This window comes from Nothobranchius furzeri, chromosome 18, assembly GCF_043380555.1.
Source record: "Nothobranchius furzeri strain GRZ-AD chromosome 18, NfurGRZ-RIMD1, whole genome shotgun sequence".
Taxonomy (NCBI): Eukaryota; Metazoa; Chordata; class Actinopteri; order Cyprinodontiformes; family Nothobranchiidae; genus Nothobranchius; species Nothobranchius furzeri.
Window position 1 is genome coordinate 23,674,133 of NC_091758.1, and position 11,808 is coordinate 23,685,940.

An 11,808-nucleotide genomic window follows, 5' to 3' on the forward strand; every position below is an offset into this window, starting at 1 on the left:
CTTTCTGCATCTTCAACTTCAGTTTCTAATTTCTTTTCTAAATGTAACTTTTCAAATTCTAAAGCTACAAGTACTTCCTCTAAAACACGAGTTTCTTGTACACCCTGCTCCATTGTGAACAATATTTTAAACCAACAGCTAAGAACAATGAAAGAAAACTTAACATGAGAACACTACTTCAAATTTCAAACTGTAAAATAGTAACAAACCTTTTTTCTTTTTAACAAACTTTCAATAATATCTGTAGCATACACCGTTAATGTCCGTTTTTAAACAACTTTCAATATCTGTAGCATACACCGTTAATGTCCGTTTTTTAAACAGCATTCAATGTCTGTAGCATACACCGTTAATGTCCGTTTTTTTTTTAACTCATAGATACAGTCTGACCTGGTTTCGTATGATGTTGAAAGGCTCTGCAAAACTGCTCAATTCCCAAAACGTCGTATCGGCCCTCTTTATTTCATGCGGATTGGGCCGCAGACTGTGGACTGCCGTCTTCAAAGCATGGCATGCAGGGCTCTGGCTGCGTACTTCTTAACAGGACACGTTTTTCACTGTAACTGCTCATGAAGGATATTTTGTTTTTTGTGGAATAAAACGCCATGCTCCAACTGATGTTCAACTGGTTCTTTATCTTCTTGTTACCAGCAAACACCGTGAAAAACTACGGTGAAATGAACAACAATAAATACAAATATTAATTTTAGAAACATAAACTTATAACTCAGATATTAATGCAATACAGATAAATATACAAACACACCGTGTGCGCCTCTCCACTTAATATTCACAAGCAATTTCAGTCCATGTCCACTTTTCTTTATCCGATGTGAGCTTCTTCTGGTCGCTTCTCCGTGCTTGTGTCAGTTAATCATTCGCTCCGCTCGCGCGCACCTTCCAGTGTCAAATTTCAATCCAGCCAGCAGGTGGCGTCAAATCAACAAAGAAATTAAATTAAATATTTCCACAGTTAAATCAAACAAATGACAATGAATAACCACATTTAACTGCGACAGCTACATTTATTATTAGATTACACATAGCTGATCACACATAAGACTAGAAGGTAATGATGGGTATATTAGAGCATCCTGGTGCAATAAGCTAAACTTTAATGAATGACACGGTTAGTCGACAAATTGTCAAAACTGGCGATTAGTCGACTATTAAAATTAGGGCCCGACCGATATGCTTTTTTTGGGGTCGATACCGATATAAAACTTTTAACAAAGGCCGATAGCCGATATAATGGCCGATAAATCTCCCTCACAAAAAAATAAATACAAATGTTCTTAAGATTAAACCCTTCATTCTCTGCCTTTTTGATGCAAACTTATTTCTCTATTACACACCAAAGAACTGTCTCAATAACTCACTAGGGTTTCCAAGTAATGCAAATAAGATTTATTTTGCAATCTCAAAAACAACAGAACACACAAACTACTACTGAAGATGAGCAGATGCTGCAGATGACATCACCAGATGGATCTTTAATGAAGTAGTCCCACACCTTACTACGACCCTCTTTTTCCATCTGTAATAAAATAATCAGCATAGAAGTACAGTTATATATCTGTTGATCCTAAGACAAAGTAAAATACATTAAATGTGGCATTTTTAAACTTAAAAGTTTAAAAATTCTCATGTAAATAAATGATATTAGACATTATGGTTCAAAACCAATGGCTCTGTTTTTGTTTGGTTCCCCAGCTGTTAAGGTTTTCTCATTTAGTATTCGTCTTCTGTTTGTTGTCAGGTTTTTTTCCAGTTATTCTTCTTTCCCTTTTAGGATTCTTTCTTCTTTAAAATTATTTTCATTTATAGTTCCTCCTATGTTCCCCTGCTGTCCTCTGCTCCCACTCACAGCTCCTCCTCATCCTCTGTCATCTCTCACTCCTCAGTGCATACGGTTCAGTTTCGGTCATACTCTGCTGGTTTCAGCGTCCTAGCTACCTGATTTTTGGCATTAAAATACTTTTGAGTTTTACACTTTTGTGTTTCGATCCTTTCCAAAGCCGACAGTATTAGGAAAATAAAAATAAGATACGTTAGATTAGTATGTGGCAATGTATAAGCCTTATGTAAAATATAAGGCTGAAAAATACAATAGATTTATTCTATTGCAGAGGGATGTTTATTTTCTCGTATTACCGCCCCCTCCTCTCCCAGCTAGGGAGGGGGGGGGGGGGGGGGGGCTCCCTGCACCGCGTTTCATAGCTTTGTTGCCAACCCCCCCTCGCCCGTCCTCAGCTGCGACAACGGTCGTGTGCCGCCGAAGCGCCGCTAAACGGGGACTCCTTCATTTGTCGCCCTTGTTATCCTATTCTACAGGCCACATGGGCCGCCGAAGCGCTGCACGCTCCGCCCGCACCGTGCAGCGAGTTTCAGCGTCTGCACTATTTTTTTCGCGAGCCGCGGGTGAACCGAACCGCGTGAATTTGAAAAGACTGCTGAAAAAGAGCGGAGGAAATTGTCTGAGAATATTCCAGAATGTCTACCAGAATAAGGCCAATGTTACTTACTTACTGCCCTGCATGACTAAAGGGGAAACAGCGTGAGCTCTGCATAGAGCGTAATGCTGCGGCAGTATTTATTTTATTTTTTCAGGTTAACTTTTCAATACGAGGCCACGAGGCACACAATAAACTTAGGAAGCATGTTGAGGGGAAACATACTTTTGTCATTGCTTATTTTACCGTTCAACTTACCATTGACACAAAAAAAAATGCTTAAAACTGAAGACTTACCTCCTACTTCCTCATCACCGTCTCGTCTCTGCTTGACTCCGCTGCATGTGTGCTGTGATGGTGGCTCCACCCCCCGAGGAGTGGAGCCCACAACATGAGTTCATAAAGCTGGCGCCATCTGCTGGATAGGTAGCGCTATATCGGCCATATCGGCCGTCTTTTTGGCCGATAGCCGATAGAGTTAATGACCCCTATATCGGCCGATAATATCGGCCGGCCGATATATCGGCCGATAATATCGGCCGGCCGAGATATCGGCCGATAATATCGGCCGGCCGAGATATCGGTCGGGCCCTAATTAAAATAGTCGTTTGTGGCAGCCCTACAACAGACTCCAAAACAGTGGGGTTCCCAAGTTTCCTACAGCACTGGAGCTGTGCTGTAGCTACAGGCATTGGACAGGAAAAAGTTAGCATGTCTTTTTTCTTAATATTTTATTGCATTCCTTAAAGTAATTTATTTTTTACTAATTTTTGTGAATTGTGTGATTTCCTGAAAATTATCGGGTTTCGACATACTGGGTATCAAATGATACGGAATTGAATCGGGGGCAAAAAAAAGTGATCAGAACATCCTTAATATTTTTCATTCGAGAATAATAATGGATCATTTATTACATTTCTCTCTCTATAAAAAGAAAACACAACATTAGGGAACACTTAAAAAAATGAGCAGGATAAGATCAATTATCTGAGTTCCAGTTTAATCATCATCTCTATTTTCACCTTTTTCATCCAGTTCAATTCATACACATCACAACACCCCTCCTCACCCGACCTCAGCACCGTTTATAGAGTTTGTTGTCCATTTGCTCAGTTGTTTGTAATTCACTGGATTAGGGCTGCAGCTATCGAATATTTTTATAACCGAGTACTCTATCGAAACTTTTATCGATTAATCGAGTACTCTAATAAATTACCCTTTTGCGTTTGTAAACCATTATATCAAATAGCATGTTATAAAATATGAAAGACCTCTTGAAATGAGCAAGCAATTGCCAGTTATTCTTCAAGTTTTATTCAAAATTAGTTTTCAAAACTTCAGCACTTCAACTTTACAGTAAACAAATGCGAGCGGCTGCGGCCCTAACAGCACCAGAACCACTCACGGCACATGCCCAAACATGTCTCGCCAGCTATTTCCCTATTAACACACATCTGTTTTAATTTCTACACTTTCTTTTCTCACACTAACAAGGATTTTCGAGAAAGCATGTTTGACGTGGTTATGTCAAGTTATACTGATTACAGAACATTTATTTACTTTCTTTCATTTTTCCTCCGCCACTCACAAATACCTGTGCCCTCCTGCAGCAATCCCGAGGGACAACAGGCATCAATACCAACACAATAAAAAGTCTGACGTGTTGTAAAAACTGCTATTTTTAGCACATTTTAAGACCGACGTGTTGCTACCAGATGTACGGTGTGAGCTGAAACCAAGTGCTACAAATGAAAAAGTCGCAGTGTCCGCAGAATATATAGAAATACAGGCTAAAATGCATTATCTTGTAGAGGTTCCGAGTCCACTTGCAGAAGTCACATTTACAAGTGGATGTTTCCTGGTCAGGTTGCAGCATCGAGGATGTGGTGTTGTGGTAGGCTAAACCCATTTTACAGTATTTACACTGGACTACGTTTTCCGCCTTACGACGTGAAAAATGGTCCCACACCTTTGACATTTCCTGTTTTTTTCGCACTCCACCGGGGTCCACATTGTCCGCCATGGCTCAAGAGAAAGTTAAGTTACATTCGCTACTCGCGTGTGCATTCAGTGCAGTATGTATGTGCTTTAGGGTTGTCATGGTAACCGGTGTAGCGGTAAACCCCGGTAAAAAAGTTGACAATAATAATAACAGTCTTGTTTTAAAAAAATATATTATCTCGCTCGGTGGATTACCGTGGCTGCGGTGTAGGCTCGGTGACCCTTACCAGCCACCGTATCATCTGCTGAAGTTGCTGGCGGCACATGCGCACTTCGATGTTTACAACCAAACTTTCTTGAAGCTAAAGCTGAAATAATGGACAGGAGGAGATGGCAGTGCTCAGGACATTTATTATCCCTCAAAGAAGACAAAGTCAGAAGTACGGGCATCTTTTGGATATTTGAAGAATGCCGAGGGACAGTTGATAGAAGACGGCTATCCTGTTTGCAGCAGGTGCAGAAAAAGTATCTGTGAAAGGCAGCAGCGCTTCAAATCTCATGACACATCAGCGTGACCATCACCCACAACTCTACAGTCAACGCAAGGCAAGTTAGTGTTAGCGTTTTAGCTAAAATGCGTGATCCGAGGATTTGGGTTGAGGGAGAATGCAACTAGAGCTGAAACAACTAATCGATTTAATCGATTATAATCGATTATTAAAATAGTTAACAACTTTTTTAGTCATCGATTAGTTGTTTAATAATCATATTTTACCGCATAAAGTCTATTTTTTACCACAATCTGACATCGGTTACAAGCTGTTAAATTTGCCGCCAGTGTGTGGCAGTAATGAGCCACTGATCTACCAGTGGAGCCGTAGAAGAAGAAATGAGCCAATGGGTGCCCTCGGTTTTCATGACGTATCACGTTACTGACGCTCATCTTGCTGTGAGAAAATGGCGGAACAAGAGGAAATACGGAAGAAAAATAGAAGCGACAAAACTGAAGAGAAACCCCGGACAAAAACCTCACGAGTATGGGAGCACATTTGAGACGAAAGCATGTGGGGGCTGATGCAGCAGAGGAAGAGCACCGCGGTCAAGTGAGCCGTCATTTGGAAGAGCCAGCCCGGTAAGTAACAGAAAATAAACAAGCTGGACTTAGTGTTTTAGCTGAGTTCGTTATAGTGGATGTTAAACATGTTTTTTTGCCGCGTCAGTCTGCGGTGTTCTACTTCTGATTGACTAGATGCAATCGTGAATCTCCTCCGTGTTGTGTATCATGCGCTTGCCAAATTTAGCACGTCTGTTTATAAGAATGTTCTCGTTAAGAGAAAAACGGCACAAACCCATAACTATGTTCCTCATTCAAAAAAGGACAACTCCGCGGAGAAAAATATACAGACAAGCTGTGTCCAGGTGAATATAACGCGGCATAGTTGTACACTTTCAATTTTTAAATACAGGAGAAATTCAGAAAAAGTCATTTTTTTACTATTAAAAGGCTGTTTTACTATCGCTGTAAAACGCCTCACAACACATTTTTATCATGTTTCTTAAACAGTATTACACAAAATAAACATTTTTCACATTTCTCTGGCTAATTTAAACACTCCCGACTCAAAGTAAAAACCTCATGAGCTTCTTACTTAGAGCTTTTTAATAGTAAAAATGTTTTACTTTTTTTCTGAATATCTCCTGTTGCGGGCTATTTTGTAGAACGTAACCCTCAAAATAAATGATCACTGTATATTGTTAATTAATTCAAATAATATAATATTGATTTAGTGTTGTAGTGTGTGTGCTGCTTTATTTTATATGTGTACTTATTTCAGTCTATTTGTGTTTCTTATGCAGAAAAAAACAAGCAACGATGGACAACTACATGGGGAAGAAGACACTCACCCCCCAGCAATTCATACCACTTACAAACTCTATTCTAAACATGCTGGTAAAAGACATGAGGCCACTATCCATGGTGGAAGGAGCAGGCTTCCAGCTAATGCTAAAAATTATTCTGGACTGATATTTTGCACTGTTTAGCTCATTTTATACTGCTGACTGTGTTCATGTGCAATAAAATAGATTGCAGTCAACTGCACAATTCTCTTATGTTTTTTTGTTCTTAACTGAAATGCATCCATCACTTGTATAGGTTAAATAGCTAAACAATAACAAACCGATTAATCGATTAATCGAAAAAATAATCGACAGATTAATCGATTATGAAAATAATCGTTAGTTGCAGCCCTAAATGCAACAAGTCGCTACATAAAGCAGCCGCAGCGCCGCTACCTGCATATAAACCGTGTAGCAGACACACCCATGTTGAAATGACGCTATGCATTACGGGGCTCCCAGGGGCAGATAAGAGTTGTTCTCTCTCCGAGAATAATTATGAATTTAACAATGATTACTGCCTGATGACATTTTCCCACATCTGCAAAGCTCACTGGAACACAAACCGAGGACAATATTTTCCTGATATAGGGTTTATTACTCAAGTAAGGGTAAAAAAAAGTATCTGATTAGAAGGCTACTTGAGTACTGAGTATCATCTCGTCTAATATTTTTAAAACGATGACATCAAACAGACAAAAAATAAGTTATGGGAAAATATTGGTATTTTAAAGACTAAATGGGAAATATGTAAACAAATAAACAACATATTTGCAAAATAACACATTTTAGACTAAATTTAGACACAAACTGAGGAAAATATTTTCCTGATATACAGGGTTTACTTAGTTGTCTGAAAATGTAACACGCTTAAAAAAAATACTGTGATAATACAGAAAACCATGATAATTTTGGTCACAATAACCGTGAGGTTAAATTTTCACACCGTGACAACCCTAATGAGCGTCACTTTTTTCGGTCCAGGTGAAACATGACCTTGGGCGATTGCAAAGCCATGAATTAATTAAACATGAATTAAACGAAGCCTCGAGGCAGAGAATTTGACTCGAGGATTTTTTGTACTCGAATTATTCGAGGTACTCGAGGAATCGTTTCAGCCCTACACTGGATAAAAGCTATGATTTAAACATGCATGGGATGTGTGCAGTTCGTTCAGACTACAGTGTCCACAAGACAGGAGGCCAAGAAAAAACTCAAAATGCCTTTTTTCCTGATTTGTGAAAGTGAAACATTCAATAGGGCATTTTTGCTAGCAGCTGAAACAGGACTAGGTCTAAAATGGAGTCAAAATGACAGAGGGCCATTCATACCCGAGAGGGACTGTGATTCTGCTGGGTGAAAAGCACAGACCGTAAGCACAAAAGTGTCTTTTATCAAACTAATAAGCATGCACAAAGCCATAGAGCTACACCGGATTTATTCCCAATTTATATAACGTAAGATTTACTAATACTTTTGTTTTTCCTTTCAGAAAAAAGTGACTGCTGTCAGAATTTAATTTATATTTGCCAACTAAATGTCAAAGGCTTCTCACTTTGCAAACAGGTACGGCACGTACAACTAAACTGTTTAAAATGGGAGCTGGAGTTTAATACTCACTTTTAAGTATTTATTGTGTCCTCGACGAACTGCCATGAAGACACTTCACTGCTCCTGAGGCTGAGCGGAGATGAGACAAAAATCAGACAATGTGATTGACTAAAAAAGCCAACCCGTAGTCTGAATAACTCAACAAGCTTAACATCTAAACAAAATGGATTCATTTAGAGGGTTTTTTAATTTGTATATCAGTATTTCAGCACAGAAAACAAATATAACTTTAAAATAAAGTGATGCCTTTGCCTTTAACAAAATAAACCGTGACCAGCACATTTGAGTGTATAGTTTGTTTTAAATCGAGTTTGTAACACCAACATCAACAGAAAGTAAGTGAAATGTGACCTTAAGAAGAACCATAAGATAAAATGGTCTTTTCCCCACTTAGATTTGAAACCACTGTAGGTAAATAAAAAAGCAGAAGAGAGAATTTTAGAGATGCATCAGAAAGTCAATGATGATTGCAATCAGTCAATTTCAAACTCACAAATCAGATAGCTGTTTTCTAGTCTGTAACACTACCACTGCTGAACAGCCAAACCAAAAAATAGCCTTTACCATAGTCTCTAAACTCACCATCTCTTATCACCAATTCACACTGGCAATAAGATTATTTTTAACTTTCAGAATACCTTTTTACGTTAATCAGAAATTTGAGAAAAGATTTATTTTGCAAGATTAAGATGAATAGGAATCAGCAGGTCAGGGCTGTACAAGAATTAAATACTGATATTGACCTTCAAACAAAGAATCTCTAAATGTTTACTTAGGTCCAAGCTGGAACAAAAAAAGAAACATAAAAAAAATAAACCATTCATCTGCAACACTGCCCCCGGCTTTTCTCCAACTCCAGAAATGCAATATGACAAAAAAATAAAAATAAATAAAAAACTGTTTACTAGATAAAACTTTGTTAACTTAGGCCCTTATGATGCTTAAAAGGTCTAAACCAATTGTTTAATCAGTACATTTGCCGTGGTCTCTAGTGGGAATGAATGCCTTGTAAGTCGTGGGATTTAGTTTTTTTTTTCCTTGATATTTGGACATTTCACCTTGGAGTGGACAACAGCAACAAGACTACCACTGCCTGAAGGACTTGTGCCATGTTGTGGAGTTGCTAATGCTAATGGTTAGCTTTTGCTAGTCGAGACATTCTTTTCTGGATGCTAAACCAACAACAGACTTCCCCATCTCGAGCCAAGATGGGTGAGTCCATGAATGTTAATTGACAGTGTGACATAGATCAATCAGATTTTCAAATCCTAGAGTTTCATCACTTATTTCCTATCTGAAGCTAATGCAGGAGATACATGTAGAAAACTATTTTATTTTCAGCCTAGATGAAAATCTCAAGCGTGACCAATTATAATCAGAAAAAAAGTGGTTTATCAGTGTTAATAAGGTTAATGGTGTAGTATGTGTATGCATTTATACATTCATGTATATATGAAAAACCATCTCATTGAATAATCAAGAAGGCATGATAGTAATGCATGACATGACACGACATGTATAATACGAAAATACAATATAAAATACATTCCAGTTGCAAACTAATACTTTCCCAAGTCGTTTTTTCCCCCATAATTATCCAGGCATGGAAAATGTGGAAAAACAAATTCCATATTTTACAAGAATATGGATGGTAACAATGTGTGTTGGAGAACAACACAAATGCTACTCCTAATTCAAGACAAAAAATGAACACAAGGTATAACATATAGCTTTGGTATAATGTAATTGTAAAAAAAATACGTGGGATTAACATGTTGGCTGTTTTTAAATCAGGCAAATCTCAGCGGCCTGAGTAGCACACCTAGGCTACTAGCATTAGCATGCTAACAGGTTGCATGCATGTCGTTTCATTCCTGAGAAGTAGGAAAATATAAAATCCGTCAGAGATTGACACGAGATGGGAGTGATGCAACTTTACATAACATAAAAAACATGTAAGCAAGCGACTTCCACGAGCTATGAAGGGGTTGTATTTTAGAGCCTTCCCGCTTAGCTACCCAAAGCACCGCGTCCTGATTTTTGAGCACGTGCTGTGAACACTTTTCTGTCCCCGAGCCTAAACCCCAGCGCCCTGGTAAGCAGGCCCCACTAGCCTCCACTAGCTCCCGTCTATGCAGGCCCTCTGCGCGGCATGCCTCTCGTTCGTATTTGACAAACCTTCTACATCCAAAACCTTCAAATATTCCCACGAGGGGCTTCGAAGTATATTAAACATTACAGAATCTTACCAGCTGAGTTTGGGTACCAGATGTTTCTGTTCCCCTCTTCTTTATCCCCTTTTTCTTCTTGGCGACGTTGAATTCTCTTCAAGTCGGTGAGAAGAAACCAACAGACGACGCAACTACGTGACGCTCGGATGACGCCGCGCGCCTCTGCAGGACAGCATGGGTCCTATCATAAACAATCCTGTACGCAACTAGATGCCATTTCATATGCTTTTACATTTTTGTTTCAACATGAGTAAACAATTCAAATTATGCATTGGATGATTTTGCATCATAGATTAAGGTTTAAGTTTTGACTAATAAAAAGTATATTTTCTAGATGTTTTGTTCAGAGTGCAGGTTTTTGCACAGCCTCCCTGTAGTGGACGTTTGATGGAGGAACCAAACTCAAATTATTACTATTAAAATTATTATAAATATTTAAACTATTCTTCTTCATCATCATCTTCTTTTTCGTATTATTATTATTATTATTATTATTACCACCATTTTAAAATATGCAACTTTTTGAAAAACAATGCATCATTTGGGACATTTAATCTTTTTATTTAAATTAGATTTTTTTACATTAATCACTAATTTGCTAGCCTGGCCTGCCAGACTGTCTATTTCACAAAGAACTCATTACAATTAGAACTCTTGAAACTAAAAAAGCAATTAAAACTATATGTATTATGGACAAACTTAATGTGACTTTGATAAATATTATCTCTGGCTGGTTGTATATCTTTTTTCTGTTCTATTCTTGTGTTACAACATAAATTTACTGATACTTGGTATTTTGTTCCGTTTAACTTGTACTGAAATATTTTGAAGCTTAAATAAAGATTTTGGAAAAAATAAAATAAAATAAAAAAAGAATACACAGCCCCAACCTTCCATAGACATGAATAAGTAGACGTATCATTTGGCACTGGAGATTATACCAGTGTCGCCGCCTTATTGGATGGGTCTCCACACTCAGTAGAGTGAGCAACTATGCCTGTTTTTGTGCAGCTTATGATTACAACAACCGGCACACAATTGATCACATATAGGATTATTAAGGAGTTTTCTAGCCTGATCTGATAATATTTTATGTTTAAATTTATTTTAATTTTATCTTGTTTAATTACATTCATGTTTTAAGCATCATGCCATACCTTGTGTATAATTTGGTGTAAAAGTTTGATAAAATGTGTTTTTTAGTTGGGGAAACACCTTCCTCTGTAGAAATGAATGAACTGGAGGTGAATGGAGATATAGACATATTGGCTGTGTCCAAATTCAGGGGTTCATGAGTACCCGTCCTCATTGGTCTCAGGAGAACGTGTTCTTCCATGACCGATTAGACCAGATGTTAACAGCTGTGAATATGGACAGTCTAGCCCTAAATAACAGTCCCGCCTCTACTTCAGCAGATGTCCGCCTGTCACCTAGCAATGATACTGCACTGAGAAGAAGCTGTAGAAATGGAGCTTGCACATGTGTTAAACTTTTTCCTTGTTTTGTTTCCGATTGAAGAGCTACAGTAGATATACCGCCGGCATATTTTGTATACCTGGCTTAGATGCTATAATATGCTGTTTAATATCATTTGCCTTTATTTGGTAATTTGCTCTTATCAATTTAATGTCAACTTGAGCTAGCTTCATGACATGAGTAATTTGGGGTACATG

The 11,808-nt window shown here is 38.2% G+C and overlaps 1 protein-coding gene and 2 long non-coding RNA genes across 4 annotated transcripts in view; 1 reads left to right on the plus strand and 2 right to left on the minus strand.

The window, feature by feature from the left end:
- elavl1a (ELAV like RNA binding protein 1a) overlaps positions 1-10,290 on the minus strand; it is a 28,854-nt gene extending 18,564 nt beyond the window's left edge. For both annotated transcript variants that reach the window (XM_070546839.1, XM_070546838.1), the window contains exons 1-2: positions 10,154-10,290; positions 7,913-7,973 (exon numbers count right to left, since the gene is read on the minus strand). In XM_070546839.1, the coding sequence (XP_070402940.1) occupies positions 7,913-7,949 (37 nt within the window). In that variant the 5' untranslated portion in view covers positions 7,950-7,973; positions 10,154-10,290. The remainder of the gene's footprint in view (positions 1-7,912; positions 7,974-10,153) is intronic.
- Positions 616-902, minus strand: LOC129152985 (uncharacterized). Its single transcript, XR_011517194.1, has 2 exons — positions 767-902; positions 616-667 (listed from the first exon to the last, which is right to left on the minus strand). It is a non-coding gene; the product is annotated as an uncharacterized lncRNA (long non-coding RNA).
- On the plus strand, positions 5,348-6,498 carry LOC139063890 (uncharacterized). The gene is made up of 2 exons (XR_011517192.1): positions 5,348-5,526; positions 6,252-6,498. It is a non-coding gene; the product is annotated as an uncharacterized lncRNA (long non-coding RNA).
- Positions 10,291-11,808: the final 1,518 nt, after the last annotated feature.